Source organism: Cynocephalus volans, chromosome 3, assembly GCF_027409185.1.
Source record: "Cynocephalus volans isolate mCynVol1 chromosome 3, mCynVol1.pri, whole genome shotgun sequence".
NCBI lineage: Eukaryota > Metazoa > Chordata > Mammalia > Dermoptera > Cynocephalidae > Cynocephalus > Cynocephalus volans.
The window spans coordinates 98461185-98487035 of NC_084462.1; the positions used below are offsets into that span (position 1 = coordinate 98461185).

Genomic DNA, 25851 nt, shown 5'->3' on the forward strand with positions numbered 1-25851 from the left:
ATATTAAGGAACTTCCAGATCACCTTTATATAGGAACAACAACAACTAACATTTAATGAGTATGTTTTATATTTTACAAAGTACCCTCCTCACATAGGCTATCTCACTGTGGTCCCGTCTGGCCTATCACAATGTCTTACTCAAAGAATAAGCACTTACTGATTAATTGATGCCATTATATGTTTATTTCTTTTTCTTTTCTCTTCTTTGGTAGTAAACTATGAAATAACCAAAGCCACAGTAGGGAGAGAAGAGTTAACTATAAGCCTACAAGATTTATCAGCAACAACACCCATTACTATTAAACCTTAAAAGATTATAGACATTTATCTGTGTGTGTACTTTTAATGGAGAGGGAAATAAAATAATCTTTATAAATCATTTGCATAACGACTGGTACCAATGAGGTCATGACCAAAGATAAAGCTAAGTATGAGTGGATGAAGGTCCACTGGACTCATAAACCATTTCCAGATCCAAATTTGTCCTTTTTACATTTAGTTCTAGAACAAAGCTCTCATAGCTCTGCTTTCTATTTTAATCATTAAGAATCCAAGTAAGGACTTTATAGAACGATATTTAGTGATAAAAATGACTCATAATGATTACCTGTATTGTCAATAATAAAAAAATCTTGAAACCAACCAATATTTGTAAGAAAGCCGGGACTAAGTACAAATCTTAACACCACCATCATAAACTTTCACTCCCTGCATACGGGTCCTCAGTCTTCCCCTTCTCCCCCAAGATCCTTAAAGTCATTTTCTAGGCTATCTGACTTTCTGCAGCATCTCTGGTATTGCTCAAGATGAATAGATTCAGATAAAGATGAGACCAACTTAAACAATTCTTAAGACCATGTCAGTGGTTTAGCAGCTAAAATAAAAATTATTGCTAGGAGCTTAAAGATTGCTAGGAGCCTAAAGTTACAGTCTTGCCTCTGCTTTTTCCCCTTCAGGAACTAGGATACAGCAGGACAGAGCAATCCTAATCCCAGGGTGAAGAGCCCTAGTTGCAACCCTAAAATCTCACCTTGTCATTTGCGGGGGAGATGTCTCTTTAACAGCCAACCAGTCCGTTTGGTGCATTTGCCAAGTGGGAGGGGTGTGTCTTCTATCAGCCCAACTCCCAGGATTAATTGTCTTATCTCCACTCCTTTCCTCTCCGATCTGCCTTCAGAGCCTAGAGTTGCCAGTTTGTCCCCTTCTGGCTCTGTTTGCCCTCACTGCCTTCTCTCTTTCCCCAGGAAACCTTCCCATGGCTGCAGAGCTGCCCCAAAAGCAAGACTAGAGGCAAAGCCAGCCAGCAGCCCCTTCCTCTCCCATCCCAGCCTGGCCCAGATCACCCAGTTCCGAATGATGGTGTCTCTGGGACATTTAGCCAAAGGAGCGAGTCTGGACGATCTCATTGAAAGCTGCATTCAATCTTTTGGTGAGTTGGTTAACTGCCCACATGCATAAAAATCGCTATATTACTTTGTTCTTCCTTAAAAAGTGCTTTGTAGAATAGCAACCTGAATTGTATTTTGGCATTAAAAATAGCTTTTGAGCCTTTGAAATGTTGGAGACAGTCTGCAGAGCCTATGGCACATGACTGTGTGGGTGGAATAGGTCGTGATGAGAGGTGTAATTTAAAGTGAGAAAAGTTACTGAGGAGAGTTTGCATTTCCATTTTTCTTAGGATGGAGGTTGTTCTCATGGTAAAAAATATGAAATGATATAGTGCATCTGGTGCTTTGATACTTCTCTGTCCCTATGTTCTTGAGGTACATAAAGGCTATGTTACGTGAGCAAACATTGTTATCAAACAGAAATTGAAAGCCTTTGAATCATTTGGACAAATAATTTCCCTTATAATCTGGAGGATAGTTGTGGTAAAATAGGAGAGGACCTGGTAAAGTGAGAATGTTTGTGATTAGAAGATATTGGTTAATAAGCGTTGTGATGAAGGGTCGAGGAGCTGGGAAATAATCATGCAAACACACACACTGGCAGTGAATTTTTCAGACACTGCACTCTGCCAGCACCTGTACTCACCATGAAGGAGGCACAGCTTAGTGCCGCTGACAAGCAATTATCTGAAAAGACCTTTTTTTAATTCTATAAGCACTGTCTTTCTTTTGATTGTTATTTATGAAATAGTGATTGAAAAATACTAAATATTTGCTCCCTTCCAGAAAAGGAATGATTACAATTGATGGCTTTCAATGAAATCTTTGAATTCAAAGATTTTCAGCATCACATCCCTCGTGTGTGCCCTTCTTTGTAATCCTCCATCTCCCACATGAACCATAAGAGTTTGTGTGGTTCAGCTCAGAGGCACCAGCCCACCCACTCCTGGGGAGCGGAGGGGAGGCTTAATCAGATCCCAGGTAGCACAAGATCTATTAGATCTCAGATCTAAAGACTATCAGCTGGACATTTTTAGTACTTCGTCAGACCTTATTTATACAATTGGGAAAGACTTGACATTTTAGGGATACACATTTAGTACAATTTCAACTATTTCAACATTGGTTTAAAGCAATGGTTTGCAAATGTTAGTGCATCAGAATCACGTGGAGGTTTTTTTTTTTAATAACACAGATTCCTGGGGCCCCACCCCTATAGTTTATCCTCCAGTAGGTCTGGGGTGGGGCCCAAGAATTTGCATTTCTAACAAGTTTCCAGGTGATGCTGGTGCAGCTGATCCAAGGAGCCCACTTTGAGAATCACTGCTTTAGAGTGCTATTTGTTGTTGACTTTTTAACGTGGAAAAGATAGAGAATTTTTATTATTACTGGTTTAGCATTACATTTTAAAACATTTTTATTGAAAAATATTGATTGTACATATTTATGGGGTACAGAGTAATATTTCAATACATGTATACAATGTGTGATGATATATTCAGCATAATTAGCATTAAATTTATCTTCATTTATTTACACTCTAAATTTGGAAGCAGAATAAATGGCTTTCTATTTCACCATAATCTCCTTAGAAAATATACATGCAAGGAGGTGAACTAGAAAGCAGGAAACCCATGGAAGAATGGCCCATGATGAACTGTTATTCATCATGTCCTTTATTTGCACCCAGTTCCCAACCAGAATGAATTGCAGAGTTTCTTATACCATGGTGGTATCCGACATATTTACTGGTCTTTAACAGGGCACTGTGACTATTTCATGAATGAGGATTTTTATTCTCTTTCTATTTCACTATTGAAAAAACTGAGACCAAATATGTATTTGTCTGAGTTCAGGGCTGCTTTCTTCATCAAATAATCATGACATCAACCTGAAAAAGATAGGGCCAATTCTGAAATCCTTCTCCAAAATAACCAAGCTGAATCCACTCCCCTCAACAAATCCTACAAAGGCAAATGATACATGGTTTAACAGAAATGTTGAACAGAAAAAAAGTTTCTTAAAATCCAAAACCTGTAAAAAATTGAGTCTAGTAAATGTTTATCCATTATCACAAAGCATTGATTAAGCCCCTAATTGCATTTGACACTGTGCTGGGCAGGGCATGGCACAAGGAGAATTATGGTGACCAAATCTTCTTCCATTAGAGCTTACAATACTTGAGAAATAGACAGTTTAGGGGAAAAATATATATAAACACACACACACAAACACACACACACACACACACACACACACACACACACACACACACACACACAAAAGACAGGGCAATAAAGGAAGGGTGCAGGAAGAATAAATTCTTTATACCATGTAGAGTTCAAGTAAGCACACTTCACAGGTGAGGACATAGATTAAGGAGAACAGCCACCGTTCAAGTCCCTCTTGGGCTGTGAGAATGCTGCAGGAAGAAAAGAAGGTAAGATCTTGGGGTTTTGTATATTATGTACTTCAGTTTCCTGTCACAGAATTTACATGAAAGAGGCAAAACAGAAAAGACACTCTATGTCTGGAGAGAATGGGAGACATCACCTTCTTGATTTCAGGAGATTTGAATTGACTAGCGCTGCACTGTCCAATACAGTAATCACTAGCCACATGTAGCTATTTTCATATAAATTTTGATTAATTAAAATTAAATTTAGACCTTAAGCCTCACTAGCCCTAGGTCAAGTGCCCAGTATCTGCAGGTGGTAGCTTCTGCTGGACAGAGTAAATAGAGAATATTTCCATCATTGTAAAAAGTCTGCTGGAAAATGCTGGAGAGGGTAGATGGTTGCCTTAAGAAGGGAAAAGCAATAGACAGATTTTTAGAAACTGTGGGATTTGCATTTGTTAGTATTTCTAGGTAATAGTCTGAATACTGCTTAAAAAGCCTCATGGGCATTCAGAAGTCTTTACTGATGGCTATCTCTTCAGCATTATTAACCATTAATTCCTACACACTCTGTTCTCAGAGGAAGGGCTTATTATAATGCTTTTAAGGATAGGTAGCCAGCACATACAAATTAAGAGTACTTTTGAAGGCCTCTAGCAAGCCTCCCAATGTCACATACAAGGTTACAGATCTGTGATTAGAAACTTACAGCCTTGAGTCATAGTTCATTGCTTTAACCATGAAACAACCCACTCCCACCTTCTGTTTTAATCAGAGGTCATCCTTTACGTTCTCAGCATATTATTGCTAGTTAATCCACTCTTCAGCTGAGCATAATGAGGCAAATCATCACAACCTGGTACATTTATGTTAAACGTATGTGAATCACACCATCTGTTTCAGAGGTAGAAAAGACCTATGAGATCATCTGGGCTTTTTCAAATTTTTTCACTTTATAAAAGGGCTGCCAGCATTTGGGGTCGAATGGAAGGCTTCAAATGTCCAAATCCATAAAGCCCTTTCCTTGACCCTCTCCCAGTGCAAGACAACTCTGACAGCATCAGAAAGAAAACTGCATACATGCCCCAGGAAGGGACTCCTCACCAAGCAGCCCTCCTGCTGCTGGGCTGGGTGTGGGAAGAAACTCAGTGGTTCGTCTTACCTGTCAGTGTGAAGGGAAATGCATCCTAATATCTGATATTTATGGAATGTTGTTTACTTTTTCTTGGAGTTCCATATGTATTGATTTTCTTGCATACTTGGCAGCTCTGAAATGGGCAGGTAGGCATTATTATCTCCATTGGATAAACAAGAAAATAAATCAAGCCTCTGAGAATTGAAACAACTTGCCTTATGCCCTCAGTCTAAAGAGAAAACATGCTGCTCATGTTCTCCTTCCCCTGCTGCTAGCAGCCGCCTGCAACCTGAGCTGGGGCAAGCTCCATTTCTTTCCCTAAGAAAGGCCTTTCTATGCTCAAGGGAGACCTGCATGCCACACAGGACAGGCCTGTACTCTGTGCCTGCCATTCTGCATGCCTAGGCTCCCCAGATTAGAAATTAAATTCCATTCAATGTAAGAAATATTCGTTGGACCCCATCTGTATACCACATGTCTGACTGAAATTCTCCCTTGAGCAAAGTGTTAATCAATGAACTACTTGTACATTGCACTAATGCTATCCAAAGACCTCCCAAACTAGATATACCCCAAAACTAATAGGTATGTTTTTTGCATTGTGGAGCAGTAGGATGTTAAAAGCATTTTATAGACCTCAACTTATTAAAGGTAAAACATTACACCTTTGAAAATTGGAGCCAAAGAAGGCAAACGTGCACTTGTCAGGACCACAGTTTCCTCCACAGTGAAGGCAAAGTTAGGTATTTCTCACCATTCTGCAACTTTGAGTCTGTGCACCAAAGCAAGGTGCCCAGAAGCAACCAGGAGCACAAGATCAGAAGCCAAGGGCCATGACATGGATGTCACTTACACCCAAGAACAGGCAACTCCAAGGAACAAAGTCAAGTGTTAATGTCAGTAAGGGGCCTGAAGCTTTAGCCAGTGCTGATGACAGGCTCTAAATGAAGAAGACCACAACTGTCTCAGAAGCCTCTTCAGTGGAACCCCCCAGTGGCTGGTAGTGAAGACACAAGGTTTCACATGTAAAGGATGGTCCTTGGCTTCTGAGGCTAAGGCTTCTAGGCATCAGAGCAGCTCCCAGACACCACTCTTCTTTGCCCTATGGAATGAATTAGCATTACATAATCTGGATGCTGTTTATTCCAAAGAGCCCTTTGCTGCATCTTTGACAGGCTGGCATCACCAATGCCCCAGGATGGCATGTCTGCCCTCTAATGAGCATGAGTTACAGTGACTGCCAGGCCTGAGAAAGGAGGAGATGGGAAATCCCCTTCCTTCTTATCTGTGCTGTCCTGTGTGGAGGTGTTTATAGCAGGCCTCCGTCTGTGATAGAGAACAGAAGCAATCTTAAAAATGCTTATGGGTGAGTTAAACAATGTCTCAGGAATTCTGAGCATGTAAATCCACCCAGAGAGATGAGTTTTACTGCTGAGACAAAGAGACAGACAGATAGACAGATGGTACACTGATGGTGGCTGAACACTTACTTACTATGGGCTCTGTATGGTTTGAGACTTGAATTGACCCAGTTAATCTTCCCAACAACTCTATGAGGTGCATACTATTTTGCTGTTGTAACTAATGGAGAATTGAAGCTCAGGGAAGTTAAATGGCCTGTGGAAAGTGGTCCAGCTCTGAGATCTGAACTCTGGTCAGTTTATCTCTGAGGCTCCTGTTCTTCTGCTATCCCAGAGATTCTCCACCTTTAATGTGAGGAATAACCCTTGGGGGGGAGTGTATTAAACATTCATAGTCCTGACGGTCAACCCAGAAATTTCCATTCAACAGGCAGTCACTGTGGTTTTGATGGAGGGGACCCATAAACTGATTTTGAGTAATACTGTCCTATTGCCCACTTGCTTCCTGGATATCCAGAGCATTTTCTCAGGCTTCCTAGGAAAACCTGAAGGGCACAAATCTCTAGAGAAGCAATGGAGCAAACAGGGTTTTTAACTCTATGAACTAAAAAAGCACATGGTGAAGCCAGTCTCTTGGGGATCTCTAAAGCAATCTGGCTAGGTCTAATTAGAGAGGGGCCCTGCCTGTGAGCGAGTTCAAAACCCTGGGACCACTTCTAACAGATTTTCCTGACTTCTGTCTCTTCTCAGCTGTAGTAAATGCCATAGAAAACTTATAGCCTGTCAATCTTTTGGCCATGGAAATAAACAGAATGTGGAAGTCCGTTGGAACTAAAATTTGATTCTTTGCACTCAAAGGTAACATTCCTAGCGTACACTTCTACCTTTATGCAAAACTCAGTCTAATTTCCTACGGTGCTGTAAGGGCTTGCTCCCTAACTTATGCCATCCTCCATGGGTCAGAGGCCAGTAAGAAGGTAGGTGGCGTAGCTAGGGAGAAACTGGAGAGGTGCTTCCCCAGAGTACTTATCCAAAACTGCCACTTTGCCAAGAGATTTTTTAAGGCAATCTGATGACATGAAGCATATTATGTCCGTGATGAAAACACATTAGGAAACAGTGTGAAAGCAAAAAAAATTAGGAACAGTCTGTTCAATAAATGACAGAAACAGCAGTGGTTGGACCCTGAGACCCCTAGAGAACATCATCCAAAGGATGGGCCCCACCCCCATGCCTATCTCCTGATACTAGAACCTGCCCCCCTTCTGCTCGGAGCAGTTACACCTGCTGGACTTTGCGCCTGTTTTGCAGTTACAGTGAGTCTGGCCTACAGCCTAGATGGGGTTGCCCTAGAGTGGTTGGGAGAAAAAGAACAGAGCAAGAGTGTAAACAGGGCCAGCTCCGTGCATGCACAACCCATGAAAGTGCACGGAGCCCTGCACTTGGGTTAACGCTGTCACAGTCCTGAAATTCTTAATAATTTTTGAGCCAGGGCCTCCCCATTTTCATTTGCACTGGGTCCCACAAACTATGTAGTCAGTTGTGTGTATGAGTCACAAGACCAGAGGGCAGAAGTAACTTGCCATGTGCTGAAGACACATAGAATGATCTGAGCTTATGTCTTATTTTCTTTCTTTATAGAGAGATAAAATTGTGGGGAAAAAAGTTTCATTACCTTCCAGCAGTGGTGTGCTGGACTTGCTCATAGCAGCTCATGAGAGCAGATTGTTAAATTTTCAGGAATTTTGTAAGTCAGTTGTTAAACACAGCCATCATTAAAAATGAAGTTATATATACTTACAATTAAATTATGTTAATAATAAAGGTAAGAAATACTCAAAACTTATCACTTCCTAATACTTTACCATGTTTTACTATTATCTATGCTTTTGAGGTTATGTCTCAGATCTATATGGTATATATGCTATAACAGAGTATGCAACTGTGCATCTCTTCCCAGCTCCATGTTCGGTGAAGTCATGCTAGTAGCCTGACATTGGCTTTGTTGAGAGTATTTATAGCATAGAAACCAACAAAAACTACTATTCAGGGCTTCCTCTTCAGTCCCAGCCCTTTGTTAAGCATTTACCAGCATACCACTGTCTCCCAGGTACAGAGGGTGCTGTCCTAAAATGCCAAAGTGGAAAAGGAACCTAAAAACTGGGAATTTTATTTTGTATCACCTAATTAGGAAAAAGTAATAATTCTGCCATTGTTTTGCTTCGTTCACCTAAATGCCATATAAAACAAACTCTCCATGTGTTCTTCAAAGAAAAGGAATCTTAGAGATAAAAAAAAAATCAAGTATCAGTGCGATTGAGAAATTTTCTTAAAGAAGTGACACTGGAACTTAAACTGAGAGATTTTCATTCTGCAAAGTTATCACTCTATTTTTGTTTTTTAAATCACCTATAAAAATTCTTCAGGATTAAACCATCCCTTGTTTCTGACCAACCAAACCTCAATGTTGTGAACTTCTATTCTTCGTGTATTATATGCTGCCGTAAATATCCTGTATTATATTTGTTTCTGATTCCATCTGTTTAATCATTTGCCTTAATTTCCCACTACAGGCTCTATTGACGTGTATAACCAAGCTTTTGTTGAGTGCATTTTTGTAAGTTCGTTTGCTAACTATATTTCTAATTTTATGAACTGCCTGTTCATATCTTTTGCCTATTTATCACTTGCTGCTTATGCTTTTATCATTAGAGTTTTGCAGAAGCTTTATATATATTTTTTAAAAAGCTGTTAACCCTTTGAATATCATTTGCTACAGGCATTTTTTTTCTATTCTCATTTCCAATTTTTGTTGGCTTTGGTATTATAATATATAGAAGAAATTTGACATTTTTATGTAGTTACCTTTGTCCATGTTTCCTTTTGTCTTTTATTAAGTCTAAACTTAAATGATATCCCCATTCCAAAGATTTGGTAGATATTCTATTGTCATTTTAATCAAAGTCATATTAAAGCCCGTGTATAATTCCATATCATATACTATTATGGATGATCAATAAAAGTTTGTCAATAAATTACTGCTGGAGAAAAAGAAGCCTTCAGTTTTGTTTCTGAGATTGTCATTGACTTAAAACCACAATTCACGGACAGGTCTTATAACTTAGAGCCTTAGTTTCTGCTCCCCGTGATACTGTTGAAATGATTTCTGAGATTAAAAATGTCTCAAAGAAGGTGTAATGAGGTCTTAATTGTGATATTGAATGTGAACTTGAAGAAAAGTCCTTTGAGAATTTGTAATAGTTAAAGAAAGTGCTTTTGTTCTGTTTGAAGAGCCAATGTCCTTAGGGTAGGAACTTAGAAACCAACCAAATTTAAATCCATTCTTCCTAAATTATTAATATAGACTGAATTTATAGTGTTCTTACACAGACTTTTTTCTTTGTGGTAAAATATACATAAAATAAAATCAACCGCTAACATATACTTTTAAAATATTATTTTAGGTAATAGCTAACATTTGACTACTATGAACAACACAGTGTTTATATTAATATTTAATATACATATTCTCATTTAATTTCCACTATTTTATATTATATTTACAAAGATCTAACTGTAGCTCAGCTCTAATACTTACTTTTTAAATTTTAATAACTTAAAATCATTCGTGTTAACTATAGAAAACTTAGAAAATACAGATTAGCAAAAAGAAGAAAGTGACAGTTACCCATTTTACCACCAAGAGCAAGATAAGCACTATACACATTCTTGAGTGTACATTTCTAGATCCTCTTCTTTTGATATTTACAGGTACTAGAATCATATTAACTTTTTGATGATAAATTCACTATAATTAATTCTTTGCTTTCCATAATTCACATTTTAAACAATTATGATCTTGAAATCAACATTAGTTTCATGAAGAGGTATGCCAGCACACAAGATTGCTATTCTATCCTAAAATTGATTTAAAAAAAACAATTCTGGCATTATCCCTTCAAATATGGGACATAAAAGTGAAGGTTGCTTGGCAACTGAAATGGTGTTAATGAGGAATCAAAGACATTACAAGAAGAGTACCCATTCTTCCCAAGACTAAATTCTAATTATAATAACCATGGCTGAGTAGAGTTGTAATAAATGAAATAAACAAAAACTTCCACTAACTTAAAATTCTAGGAGTGAGTTGTTTATTTTTGTTGTTGTTATGTACAATGAAAGTGACTTGGAGTTTGAAGAGAAGTTTTACGTTCAGAAACAAAAAAATATGTGCCTTTATTAACTTTCTAAGGGAGTCTGAAGAAGTAACAACTGGGAGAGAGACATAGAAGAAACACCAACATGCTATGATTTGGTACCTCTGTGATTCTTCTGCACAGTAGAAGAGAGTGTGGGCTGCGTGTGCAGGAGGCTGTGTTGTCTACTTTGGTTTTTTCCAAAAAGCATTCAAGGGCCCTGGGGAGATTGCTGAGGTTCTTACTAGAATATCTCAGCAGAAGATACTGCCAGGATGGAGGCTGAATTGGAGGGGCATCAGTGGTTAATTGAAATAGACAAAAGGAGTAGCAAGTAGGGAGGGAAGAGGGAAGCAGAGATTGCCAGTTTTGTAGTGAAGGAGAGGATGGAAGAACCAGAGTAGTAAGGCACCTAGGGATGAAGCATCTGAAAATTTATGAAAGATATAAAATTTATGAAAGGTATAGCCTTAAACCAGAAAGTGAGAATTTCTGGGTGGAGGAGCAAAGAGAGCTGTGTCTGTCTCCCCTTCACCAATCTATGTGAACCACTGCCTAGGACTTGTTTTTGTAGTCTTGTGATCAGCTCATTTTTAAGGGGGAACCCAGGGCATTCAGGAAGCCAAGAAATGTCCCAATATCATTTATAAATCTGTCTTATTAGAATGTAGTTACAGACTACAAAGCATCCTTAAGGCTGATGAGAAATTAATCACTTTGGTTAATGTTATTTAATGACAGATGCATAGGGGCTTTTTCATGCTCCCTTTCTTCTTCCTCCCCCAGTTCATTAGCCCCTCGGATTTCAGGATTATTCCATCCAAACCTGCCTTGGTGGGGTCACCATTTACCTCTTGTTCTAGGCAGTTCAGGCCAGAGTATGTTATTCCAACTTCTGGTATGCTGCTTCCCTGAAGATAGCCATAGGACCCACACAGCTGGCCACTGGACTTCATCTTTAGTTATTGCCAAGAATGAGAACTTGGTCTCAGACATTGGCTCTGGGGTTCACCTGACTGGCCCTGCTTGCAGCCCCGAAGAAAGAGCTCCCCACACATACTGTGCCTGTGGTCTCCCACCCCCTCTGTCCCCAGTGACTTAGAGTCCTGTCACCTTGTCAGCAACCACCAGTATCTACCTGAGATGGACTTAGCTTCAGGTAACTGACAAAGAACACCTTCAAAATTGCAAGAAAAAAAGATGGAGGAGGATCCTCTGGATTAAAAGAGATTTAAGAGACATTTCAACCAGTTATATTGTGTAAACCTTATTTCTGAAACGTATGTGTGTAGGCATGTGTTGTGTGCAAGTATATAATTATATGTATATGGAAATTTGGACACTGACTGGATATCCAATGATATCAAACTGTTGGTTCTGTTTTAGATGTGTTAATGGTGCATTGGTTTGCCTGTTTCTTATTTTTAAAAATATATACTGAAATAGTTACTGATGAAATATCATGTTTGAGATTTGCTTTAAAATAATATGGGAGGGGGACATGAGTGGGGTATAGAATGATCAGAATCTGCCATATGCTAATCACTGTTGAAACTGGGTGGGTACAGGGACATTCCTTACATTGTTTTGCTAACTGTGGTACATGCCTATAATTTTCCATAATAAAATCTTAAAAAGAAAATTAAGGAAAATAGATGATTAAGAATTACAGAAAATTCAAAGGAATCTATTGCTGTAACTTTCTAGGGGGTGAAATAGAGTGCCATATCTGTTTAAAGAGGAGAGAGGAAAGTAAAGAATGAAAGTGGCATAGTTTTGTTATACACCATTGAAATAACTTACTCGTTTCCTGCACTTGACATCCCAGGTCACAGTCAGTCTTTTCCCTACTCAACACTGAGATGCTGAATTTCCAGATATCCAAAAAGACAAAAAATTAAAGCTGGAAACTCAGATTTCCAATACTACTGTCAGAGGCAGGAGTTGGAGTTAAGTGAGACAACGTGATACTCACCTTCTCACCCCAACCCCTGCCACACCCTGTTCTGACAGGGGAAATGCCATGGCACAGTCTGATTTCAGCAAGGCAGTGAACACATTACAGCAGGAGGCCATGGGAGGCCTTCTTTGGAGGTCTTTGGAACCTAAACAGATTCTGCCATTTACCAAATGTGGGACTTAGGCAAATTATTTTACTGCAGTTTTCTCATCTGCAAAATGGAAAATAATGATGAAAAATTTTAAAGATTGTCTTAGTTTAGGTTTTTCTCCAGAAGCAGTTCCTGAGACATGAATTTGAGTACAAAAAGTTTACTTTGGAAGGTGATCCTAGGAAAAACTGGTAGGGGAGTAAGGAAGGCAGCTCATGAAGGGTGCTTTATCAAGTGAGTTGCTGTTCTGGGAGTCAAGTTAGAAGACCGTCTTCAGAACTATCCCATCCAAGGGAAAGGAGCTGGGATATGTGTATACCAAGTCTCATCAGTCATTGGTTGAGAGCTGCTTTTAGAGGGTTTGAATTCTCCAATACATCTGCTCTGCCTTGCACACAGATGTGGGTATGAAGGGCCTCCAGAAAGCTCTCAAGCAGATGGAGGTTGGGTTGGCATACACGATAATGGTGATGTCTGAGAGTAAGTGGGTGGGCACCGACAGGCTCTGCTATACCATCAAAAAGTAAATGCTGAATACATGTTAGATGGGCAAATATACACTGCATAAAAATCCAGATAAACAGATTTAAAGCTGGTCAACAGTCATACTCAAAGTATATACATACAGATATGAGTATGGATGGATGTCTTTCTGTAGGTATAATCATTTATGAGTGGTTCTGGATGCTTTCATCAGATTTTGAAACAATCTATGTTTTTTGTTAGACACACTTCTGGGAATAATAAGTACATCAGATAAAAATCAAAATTCAGGAAGATGAATAACATAGAACAAAGAACTTAGACAAACAGGACTTTAGTAGGAGTAAACAAAGTCTTGCACTTAAGTTTAAAAATATTGCTTCCTATATGTTCCAGATGTAGGAAAACTGGATTAATTGTAGTTTTATGAAAAATACCAAGGGATTTTAGTAGACTGTAAATTCAATATGAGCCAATAGTGTCAAGTGTCTTCTCAAAAATTAAAATAATCTGAGATTGCATGAATAGAAAGACTTTCCACAGTAAGGGAGTAATGCCCCCATTGTATTCCGAGGTCCAGTCCTAATGCTGGCACATTGTAACTTTGTGTCCTTAGCAAGTTTCCTAATGTTTCTGAAATTCAGTTTCTATCAACATGAAAGTTAATACATACTTCCATGGATTGTTTTGAAATAGGTATCTTACTAGAAAGTCAGAAAGAATTTTTGTATTTATGTAAAGTGTTATCATACCTCCATTGCACAGTAGGTACTCAGAAATGGTAGCAATCATTATCTCTAGACTTGTTGAATGTTAATGTATCACTCCCTCAGATTAATAATGCAAATTGCCACAGGATGTAAAATCACATCAGGAAGGCACAAAATGGAGATATCTAGTTGGAATGGCTGTGTCAAAAAAATTACTGGGAGTTGTCAAAATAGACACAAGCAGGTTTGACCCTTAAAGGCAGTGTTATAATTTAAAATTTTTACATGAATTTGAGCTACATTAATTTGGTGTTCTCTCAATAAGACACCAAAATCTTTTATTTTTCAAAATATTAAATAGGACAATGACAGATACCCAACATGAACTATCTTATGGGATTTATTAGAATAAATATGGGGTATTTCATACAACTAAAGTACAGGAAGAGTACAGGATGCATTTAGGCCTTGGGAACGTCTGAAATTAGGGACTAGAATACCATCAGGAGACTCTAGCACGTGTAGCATGTGTTTTCTCTCTCTTGTGCATGTGCATGTGTGTGTCCTCTCTGACTTGCTTCTCTATGCTTGTCAGCTAATCATTCTTTTTCACTTAAGATTTGTTTCCTCCACGGGCAGGAAATGTGGCACTAACAGCTGCAAATCAAGCATCTCTTACCTTTAGAGATTTAATATTTTTTTCCTCAAGTTCAATGAAAAATTGCCAGGGAAGAACTGTGATTGGTCCAAATCAGGCCAGGTGGCTACTGCTCGAATCAATCGACTGTGGTCATGGGGTGGAGTCATTTAATAATAAAGCATTTCTCTCTAGAACCACACGACTGAATTTGGGGAAGGAATATTTCCCAAAGGAAGGCTGATATGCTTAGCACACAAACAGTATCTGTTGCAAGATCTGACAAAATGCTAGAGTGCAGTGTGTTACTGGTTTCAAGTTTAGTCTCTGGGTTTTAAGATAGGAATGGAAAGGCTAGAGAGAGTAAAGAAGAGATAAATAGTTAAGAAATTATATAGTAATAAAATTTATGAGGTTATAAGATGGCAGAACCTGAAAAGAAGACAAATAAGTGGCTTTTTTTCCGTCTTCATCTTAACAGTGTTAAGCACAGAAGAGCTAGTCTGAGTTATTTACCACCAAGAGGACATATAAAGAATAAGTGGTTTTAAACTTAGCAAAAAGCTGGGGCTTCTATTTACAAAGTAATAAACATCAAAACAGGAACTTCCATTTCTGACCATAATGGAATATTGGGTATTAGAATCATTTTCCTGCTGTAAACAGCTATAAAACTGCACAAAATATGTGAAGCAACTATTTTCAGGTATTGGAAAACAGGACAGACTTGTGAGATTATGGTTAAAATGAAAAAAGACATGAGGTGAACTCAAAACTCATGTTGGCTTTCTGCCTGGAAGTACTTTACAAATTGTGGTACAGGGAAGTAGAGCCCAGGGAACAGCATATCACCTTGCAGAGTGTTTTAGTCTATTTTCTGCTGCTGTAACAGAATTCCACAGACTGCATAACTTGAAGGGAGATTTATTTGGCTCACAGTTCTGGAGGCCGAAAAGTCCAGGTTTGAGGGACCACATTTGGTGAGGACCTTCTTGCTGCATCATAACATGGCAGAAGGCATCACATGGAGAGAGAGAGCATGCATGAGAGACAGCAAGAACACGCAAGACAGAGAGAAAAAGGGAGCCGAACAACTAACCCACTCCCAAGATAAGGGCATTAATCTGTTCATCAGGGTGAAGCCTTCACGACCTAATCACCACTTAAAGTGCCCACATCTTAATACTTTTACAATGGTAATTAAATTTCAACTTGAGTTTTAGAGGGGACATTCAAACCACAGCATAGAGAAAACAGAGTTTGTGTTCAGAACTTCTGCGATGGCTGGAATTTGTGGAGTAGTGTACAGAAGAGAAGGGATCTCCAAAGACTAAACTATGCATGGATATTGTGAGACTCCCTGACACCAAATAGTTACTGGATGTCTGATGTCTGTATGTCAATGGAGGTCTTGTAGCCTGGGAAATACTGCAGTTTCAACCAGCCAGAGTGGAGAGATCTAACGCTTTGGGCATTCAGGTGGGACATGAAAAAGACCACAACATAGGAGTTGGGCTATTCTAGCCCTAGAATAAAATTGCTCTTGACTTGCCCTAACAAAGCCTAAATGCCAGCCTTGACAGGATCAATCTAAGGCTCTAATAAATTAAATGCTTCTATAAAGGAACACAATTCAGATTTACAATAGTGCATCCACAATGCCCAAAGTCAGAAAAAGAAGCAGGAAAATGTGACCCATAACCAGAATAAAAGGTCAATAGATATGAAATCAGAGATAACACAAACGTTGGAATTAAGAGACAGAGAACTTAAAAGTTATTATAAATATGTTGGAGGATTTAAAATAAGATGAACAGATTAGTAATCTTGACAGAAAAATGGAAACAGTAAAAGAAACCAAATGAAAATTCTAGAACCAAAAAATAAAATATGCCAAAAAGAAAAATTCATTACATGGGCTTAATTCTACACTGGACACTGAAAAAGGAAAGATCAGAGAAGTCAAAGCAGGTCAATCTTTCAGAAAAGACTGAAAAAAAAAAAAAAAAGACAAGAGTTTCAAGTGATATAACTAGAGCTTATATGGAAATGAGAGGACCTGGAATAGCTAAAACAATCTTGAAAAACAGTGAAGTTGGAAAATTTACACTACCTGTTTTCAAGACTTACTATAAAGCTGCAATTATCAAGACTATGTGGTACATGCATAAGGGTAGACAAATATATCAGTGGAACAGAATAGCAAGTTCAGCAATAAATCCACATATATGGTCAATTGATCTTCAACAAAAGCACCAAAGCAAGTCAATGGAGAAAAAATCTCCTTTCCACAAATGGTGATGGGACAAATGATATTCATGAAATAAATGAACTGTGACCTATATCTCACACCATACACAAAAGATAACTTGAGATGAATCAGGTTACTTCATAGCTTTAAATAACCTTAACCTGAATATAAAGTTAAAACAATAAGGCTTCTAGAAGCAAATGTAGAAGAATATTTATGCAACTTTGGGTAGGCATTATTAGACAGGACACAAAGAACTAAACATAAATGATATATTTAACAAAGTAGACTTCATAAAAATCAAAAATGTCTGCTATCAAAAGATACCATTAAAGAAATGAATGAGCAAGCCACAGAATGGGAAGAAATACTTGGCAGTACATAATCCTGACAAGAACTTTTACTTATGTTCATGTACAACAGGAAATTCCCTTTGGCCCAGGTGCATTACCTTTGATTGTGGCCTTCTGGCTCACCCAGATTGATTTCTGATGTGCTTCTGGTTGTGCTTTTCAAGTTAGGACTAACCAAGCCCCACCAAGGAGTCTGTTATGTTGGCACCCAATCACGTATTTGTTAAGTGCTTCCCTCGCACCTAGCCCTGGAAACAGCCAAAAGACCTCACTGCTGATTTCTGAAATTGGAAGGGTCTTCATGGGGTCATTTAGTAGCTCGTAGACCTACCTAGGGCAAGGAAAGAACTAAATGGTCTAAATCTGCCTAATCAAACTTGACTTATCATCAGATCCCTGGAGAGATTTTAAGAATACAAATTCTATGCTCCACCTCTGGATCTATCTTGACGTAGCAGGCATGAGGTAAAGCCTTAATATGGGGTTTTGTTCTTTGTTTTATTTTGTGTTTAAGCTACTCAGGAGATCTTGAAAAGTCAGTCAGGTTTAATATATCCATTTGCTTCTGGACAAGCCTGGACATACTCATTATAAGAGAAAAAACCTTGATTCTTCCCCCTGAAACTCTCCAAAGGGTAAGTAGTAGCCTGTATTGTCATTAAGGCCTCCTCACTTGAAAAAAAAAAAAATTTACCCACTAAAGCCCCCAATTTTACCTATTGTAAATTTTTTCATCATGTTATCTCCTCTCATAATGACAATATGAAAATATGACTTGAAGAATACTGAAGTTGCCAGCACCTTAACAAAGCAAGACCTTTCTTATGGTTTGCACAGGTGACCAGGTGTTTTACAGTGCTGAAAGGTGGAGGGGAAAGGGAGAAAAAAGACACATCAAGTGGGGAAAACACTGAAGTCTTTACCTACCTCATGATCTGCTCTAGACTTATTTTGACAGGGTACAGAGTTATAATTTTACTTAAGTCACTTGCAAGGATCAGGGGCCGATGTGCCAGCTGGTGCTTCTGAGTGACAAAAGATGAAATAACCACGTCTACTCCACTGTGATAAAATCCTTAGCTAAGCAGGTAAAGCCAAATCCTTGCCAAGTTTAAGCCCCATCCTTGCTGACTTATACCCTTTGGGGGTCCAAATTTCTTGCTTAAGTGTGTGATCCAGCATCCCTGTGACAAATCTGGTGAGGCCTAGTCAACTGCTCCTCTGTAATCACGGATGTCCTTCCATTATGGCTCCTCACCTTCTAAAGGAGGCAGAGAAGGATGGGGACAGGGAAGCAAACTGAGGTTAAGATGCCAATGCTGCTAAGGTGAGGGAGGAAAATACAAGTAACTGAGCTTCCCAAATAACAACAAAATTAGTCGAGTTCAGCAAAAGCCGACCTCTCGTTCATGCTCTAATATGACCTCACCATAGTTACAAGTGCACGTGCGTGCGTGTGCACACACTCACACTCCCCAGCCTGCCCTTGGTGTTTGTGTCCCTTCAGGGGCTATGCAGTTAGGGAAGGGTATGCAAGTAATATTAAAATAAGGTTTGAGGTTCTTCAGAATTGATCCACCTTGAAAAGAGCCCTTAGGGCTCAGGTTATAAGGTACAATAACCTAGCAATCTTAACAGAATGCCAGGTAAGAGGGTGCTTCTTTCCTGCTTCAGTGGACATCTGGTTTTGCAGTTTTAAGGAAAAGATCTGAGTAAGGGCAACTTTCCAGTCTAGTATGTGAGAGCCCCAAAACTATGACTCTGATCTACATTTCCACACCTCTCTGCCTGCCTACAGGTGCTTTCTAATTCAACAGGACTTCATATCCTTTCCTGAATATACTTTTAACTCTGTCATTTCCAACCTAGAAATTGTTGCTTCCCCGATCCAGCATACCCTTACTTACCTCTCAGCCTGTCAGAATCTGACCCCTTCTTCAAGGCCCACTTCAAATGCTGCCTTCTTTATGAAGGCTTAGCCATTTCTTCTAGTCAAATCTGGCTTTCCCCCTCCTCTAAACTGCCTTAATGTTTTTCTTGTACCTCCCTCCAGGCCTTTGCTATATTGTGTACTGTATTATTGCCTGTAGCTTCTTGATGCTCACTGGGACAGGATCCCTGCTATGTCTGCAGTCCCCACAGCACCTATCATAGTCCTCTTTAAACAAAGAACCCTGGACTTGTGAAGAGAAAATCCAAGCCTGGAACTCTAACTCTGCTACTTGATAGTAGCAGTATCCATAGGCCAGTTATTTAGCCAGAGATGATATTCAAAATATTTAATAACTGGTATGGCACAGGCCCCCATCAATCTGAACAGATGCCAGTTGGACAGACCAAATATCAGCCTGTCTTTGCGCCTTTCTCATCTGTAAAATGGATATAGTCCCCACCCACCTCATAAGGTTGTTGTTATGGTCAAATGAGATAATGCAGCAAAAGTACTTCATACAGTAAAAAATGTTATGTAAATATAAGTCAGGGTTGCTTGGTGGTATTTCCAGTGCCCATGTGTGGGGTGGGTTGCCTGGCCCTCGTGTACTGCTCTGCTCTGCCCAGAGCAGGCTCCTAGGAGCAAACCGGGGAGTTGTTGAGCAATTGAGCAGGACACCACAAATTCGAGAAATCTTGGAATCAAGCTGTTAGATCCTACAGAAACTCAGAATATTAGCTTCTTCAAGCATGGCCATTTATCAACTTTTCAGTAGGTAAGTTTTGGAAAAATCTAATCAAATCAAAAGCCTAGGAAAGTTTTTTTTTAACTTTTTTTTCTCACTTTTGGACACCTATTCCTATTACAAAATGACCTTAAAATTTAAAGATATCTGGGCATCTCAGACTCATCTGATTGTAACTGTGTGGGAAAGGGTTGCTCTGCCTAGATTTGTTGTAGTGGATTGTATTATGTCCCCCCAAAACTCACTGAAGCTTGACTTGTGTCCCCCAAGTTTTATGTATTAGAAATTTGGTCCCCACTGTGACTGTTTAGAGGGTGGGAAATTCTATTATGGTAATTGAAAGGTGGAGCCTTGAAGAGGTGATTGGATTGTAGGACCATGCAGTAGTGAATGGACTAAAAATGGTAGTCAGGGGCGTGGTTCTGAGGACTTTAAAAGAAGAGAGGAGAGTCCATCTTTCTCTGTGCTCTCTCTGCTTCCACCATCTTGCAATGTGAGACCCCTGGGTCACTGTCGCCACCACCAGATGGACTTGGACTTCCCAGCCTCAGAAACTGTAAGCAAATAAACTTCATTTTCTTATAAATTACCTGGTTCCATGTATTTTGTTATAAGCAACAAAAATGGACTAATATACATCTGTAAATGGAATTAAATGCCAAAGACATTAGCATAAATTAAAAGAGCAGTCTAAATCTTAGTTCCTGCTTTGTCCTTAAAGTTTTTTGTCTCCTCTTTTTACCGTTTTTTCTTTAAAACTTTGTTAATGTCCTCACCATTGCCTCCTCTACATCCCCTCACGTGTCCAGATGCTGGGGCTACAAGTCCTCAGCTACTTCTCCCTTGCAAGGGCATTTAACTCTTTTCTCATATTAAGTGCCCAGCTACTGTTTTGTGTTTATTGGTAGTTGCTAGTTGATGTTTGTTCTTATATACTTAGAAATGAAGAGAACAGTCCCGGTATGTACATTAGGGTACTAGAAGCTGTAGAGAATTGACAGAAAGTGGACACAACACTTTTATTTACCCATGAGGGATAAATAAAGGCAATGCAAGATTATGGTAGATATGAACAACTTAAAAACTAAGAATCCGAATGATAAAGTAAAAAGGGTAATAATTTGTAGCCCCTTCCTGCTACTTCTTCGCTGTGGGACCACTGAAAATTTATTTTTATCTCTCTGGGTATGTTTCTTCATGTGTGAAACAGAGAAAACATCTACTATGCAGAGTTGTAGTAAGAATTAGAGAGAATATCTGTCAGACAGCTTAGCTCACATCTGGCACATGGCAGATGCTCAGGGTATGTTGGCAATGATTGTTGTTAGTATTCTCATTTAGCATGTAGGCTAGCTCCAGAAACCCTCAAGTGCCAAGGTAGAAGATGTGCTCTTTACCTTCACAAATTTCAGGGTGAGTGGCAGTGGGATATGGTAGAATGGGCAAGATTTAAGTCAAAAGACCAGAACTGAAGCCCCAGCACTGTCACTCATCAGATATGTGACTTTAGGCAGGCCACAATGCCTTATTCTCTGTTTCCTCACCTATAAAGTAATGAAAATAATACCCATCTCATAGTGTTGTTATGAGGCTTACATGAGACAATGTGCGAGGAGAGGGTGGTCATCCATAACACATTAATAGACACAGGTTATGAGTACTTCAAAAGCAGAGTGAAAGTTTCACGTGGCCACGTGACAACTGTCAGGCAACCTAGATATTCGCGACCCACAAGTCAACCAGACATAACAGTGGGTTGAAGTCAGTTCAGGACCTCGTTCTCCCCAAAAGATATCAATGCTCTTTCCTTATCTTGAGTGATCTCCTGGTTATCTCTCTGTTGGGAGGGATGAGGGTGAGACATTATCAAGCTCTCATTCTGCAGAGGAGCAAACTGAAGCTCAGCAATGATCAGGGCCAAGCAGCCTGGGTTTGAATCTCAGGTCTGCCACTTACTAGCTATGTAAATTTGGGCAAGTTACCTTACCCCCTTGCCTCAGTTTCTTCGTCTACCAGATGGCAATAATACCACCTATCTCATAGGGTTAAGGAATAGTGCCCGCTACACAAGAAGCTCTCTGAGGATGTTAGCAAAAAGATAGAGAGCAACAGACAGAAAGAGAGAGACAAACAGGCTAAACCTTTAATATAGTTAATTTCTTCTGGTCAGATGCTGCTCCTCCAACAATATCAAATATATCTCCTGGTCTCTCACATCTTCCAATTGTTAATAACATCGTGAGTTTCAGTGTTGCATTTGGCTATTTCTTTAAGACAGTAATACAACATCAGTTCATGACTTGGGATGTTTTGAAACAAATTCTTTCTTGGCTCTTGGCTACTGAGTAGAGTTCAGTTTCTTCTTTCCTTCAAATAATAAGAAATTCCTCACCCACCCATACTGCAGTTCTCCCTTGCAGAGTGGTGCTCCAGGTCCTCATGCAGATTTCTTTCCAGCACCTCTGTAAACTCTAAGAAACTCTTTTGTCTTTAGGTCAGGGGAGAGTGCACTTAAAACCTAGGATTGGAAGGTAGCTTGAAAGGCCACCAACTAACTGCCATGGAGTGCAACTATGCTTGAAGGGAAGCCAAGTCTAATCTCATTGGCACAAACAGTTGACAAACCACAATGGACACCTACTCTTTGGGTTGTTGTGGTTATAGTTAAGTGTTTGACAAAAAAAAAAAAAATCATAGTCTGGAATTGCCAAGGACTAACAGGAGCAAAGAAAAAACCAAACCAAAATAAAATAGTGTACTAAATTCAGCAAGAGAATAACAATTCACCTCTGATTATATATTTAATCAAACTTAATCTAATCCTAACTACAAACAAAGAAGGGGAGGGGAGACTTTCAGAATAATTTCTGTCTGATTACAAAAGACCGTGCTCAGTAACTTTTACCATACATAGTGATAGAATGATTTTTTTTTTTTTTTTTGTACAGGATTGTTCATTGCTGAGAATTATAAGCAAAGGACAGTTAATATGTTAAAAAGCATATTTTGTGGTAAGACTGTATTCAGTGTATTGCCATTTTGTGTCAACATATACCAATTGCAGCAATTCTGTCATGCAATGGAATGAGGTTATCTATTATCTGGGCTTGTAGGTCTGACAGGATCAAGGCACACACTGAGAAAAATTTTCTGAAGAAGGCTGAGGTCGTGGCTAACCAGTAATTCTCAGATGGGTCTTATATTATTTCACTGTGTGAGTATTTGGGAAGTTCCTCAAATTGCTCCTTAGTACTTATATTTGGCCTATACAAAAATAGGCAAATCAGGCCCAGAATTTAACAGACAAGAATGAAGTGATAGGAATATGCTCCAGGGAGCAAAGTGAGAGCACTGCCCCAGATTTTCTCCCACGTTTGTTTGTGTTGGTTTCTTTTTATTTGAGTCTACTGGCTCTTTGCCAACCTACCTCCCAGATACCTGCTGGCAGCTCTCTGCGTCCCTCTGGGAAGGTGGGATAGGGCCCTGCTGTTCCTTCGCCCCATTCCTATAGTGCTATGGTGGGAATGATCACTATCTGGGAGCCAAGTGGGCTGCATTGATGGCAGCTCACTAAAGAATCAAAGCCTAACTACCTAGCCAGATCATTTGATTGTTCCCAGGGCATTTGTTGGGCCCCAAGAGAAGTAGCCACCAATGTTATTCAATTGGCACTACTTTCCAACAGCAGCTCTTGGAATTTGAAGTCATGGCATTACCCCAGAGTCAGTTCACTGGGTCTGTCCAGGACCTGGCTTCTTCCCTGCTCTTGTCTTTAGTTTCTTGCCCCAACTCCCAACGCCCACTCACTGAATTATGTTCCATTTGCAGAACTGGTGAGGACAGCTTCCCTCATGATTTCTCAGACCCCTGACTCTTCAGACAAGACAGGTCCACATCGAGGCAGCAATCCCCATGGAAAGCCAGCTGTCTTGCTCAGCAGAGGCAATACAGCTAAAAGCTCTTTCTCACTTTAGGCAATTCATGTGCTTGGTTAGACATTTATAGATTGTAATCGCTCATCCAAAAAATCTAGGTCATTCTTTACACAGAGCTTCACGCTTCAGAAGGGAAAACCATGCCCAGGGAAGAACGTTTCTGTTGACGTCTGCTTTGGGTGAGAGAGTGGAGAGAGCTTCTGCTGCAGGAGGAGGGAGAGGTGGGCTAACACAGGGTGCTGTGAGCTCTCAGAGGACCTGGCATTTTCACCTGCTGGCCACTGGCTCACAGGCTATCTGGGTTCTAGGTTTTCCAGCTAAATGGTGCTAATAATAGCTGCCTTGTGATAACGTCATGAAAAGTAGTGGGTTTAAGAGTTAGGATCTCCAGGGAAATTTTTAGAATATGTACCATACTTCCAGTGAGAAGGGCTAGGCTGGTCTGTATGGGTGTAGGGCTTCTTGGGCAGAGAAAGAGAAGTGGGGATGTGGTTAGGGGGGTTAGCCTTGTAGCATGGATGGCCAAATGGTAATGCTCTTCCCAGTATATCCCACCCACCTCCTAATCCCTGAAGAGAAGCAACTGCTGAGGAAAGAGCCCTGGGCTGGGGGCCAGAAGGCCATTCTCGTGGAGGTGCCTCCCATTCACTAGCCCCATGACCATTTCCAAGGCCTGCTGCCTCCATTTCTCCTTTAAAATTGAGCCCATGGTCCCTGCTACTGCCTGGAGTTGTACAGCTCAAATGTTCCACACAGGTGAAGCTGTGCATTGAACCTAAGTGTCATAAAAACATAACATGATTATCAGGTGTTCTCACCTAGGGCGAATCGTGTGGTGTTACAGCACTGGCTTGCCTCAGTGATGGTTTGTGTGGGTATGTGCTCACTGGGCATGTCTGTACATGCACGTGTGGACCTACATGCTGTGCAGCTTGAAAGGCCTGCTCCTCCTTCCTGTCCAACCACCCTGGCCCTGGCAGGACAGTGAATAAGTATCAGTAGGATGGAGAGAGGAAGTATGGGTTCTTTTCCTTCATCAGGTGTCTTCTAAGTTGGCTGCTTTGGGGTGGGAGTCGAGGGAAGCCTAGTTAGACCAGCTCACCTCTGTCTGGGGGCTGGTTAGCCAGCTTTCCCTTCTCAGTGTCCCTGGCCTGGGCTGGTGTACCACATATCATCACCCTCAAGGGCTGGGTGGGAGCAGAGAGAAGAGGTGAGCCTAACCAGCCCCTTTCCCACTCTGATAAGACTCTGCTTAGAGGCCTTTTGTAGAAGTTTAAAATTGCAGGTCATGGTTAAATTGAGGCTTATGTATTGTCCTTGTCATAGTATCCCCAGCCACTGCAAAGAAATAATTGAAAGCTCATTGTAACCAAGATATTCAGAGCTCTATAAGTTCCTGGACACTGTGCTACGCAAAGAAATAAACACTATTCTAACTAGATACACATTTTCTCACTACTTGGCAGGCTCCACATCATGGGTCTGGGTATGACCTACTAGGTTATCCCGGAGGGAACAAGGGCAGGATTAGCTTTACAAGGAATTGAGCTTTCCTTCTCCCAAATCCTCACCTTAGTTAAGATTTTTGTCCTTGAGTTAGAGCACTAACCACTTCAAGAAACCACCACTGCAATGCAGATACCTCTGAGACAATCATGTACCTTGAAGTCCTTCTCTGCTCCAGAGGAATTTGTTGATCTGGGTTAATTATCCAGTCAGTCACCAGGCAAGGCCCTGGAGGGCATGAGATTAGGAGGGAGATGGGGAGGGAAGAGGTTCAGGAGCACCTGGGGAGCGAGGAACCCAGGTAGGAAGGAACACAAAAGAAAGCGGAGCACAATCCTTTTGACCTCAGGCCTGCATATGAGACTTGCAGTGGTGGCCCCCACCTGCCTGCCGAGAGCTGACTGCAGCATCTCTTCCCAGCTCCACGTTCTGTGACTTTATGTTGCTAGCATGAAATTGACCATAACAGGAGTATTTACACCATGGGAATATGCAAACACTACAAACCAGGGTCTCCTTCACCCCACCCTCCTCAGGAGTGCTGTTTGTTAAACTCTGACTAACATACTACTCGGGGGCAACCACACTGATTCTCAAACTTGCCCTTTGAAGTGAGAGCCAACCCTTAGCAAATCACTCATTTCCTCCTGATAGTTCTCCTCCCCCTGGTCTTGAGGGGCTGGGGACAAAAGAAGATGAAAGTGGCG

At 40.2% G+C, this 25851-nt stretch overlaps 1 protein-coding gene across 3 annotated transcripts in view; it reads left to right on the forward strand.

Annotated features, from left to right (window-relative positions):
* The window catches only part of RASGRP1 (RAS guanyl releasing protein 1), a 70811-nt gene that overhangs the window by 3101 nt on the left and 41859 nt on the right, over positions 1-25851 (forward strand). For all 3 annotated transcript variants that reach the window (XM_063089220.1, XM_063089222.1, XM_063089223.1), the window contains exon 2: positions 1247-1431. In XM_063089220.1, the coding sequence (XP_062945290.1) occupies positions 1247-1431 (185 nt within the window). The remainder of the gene's footprint in view (positions 1-1246; positions 1432-25851) is intronic.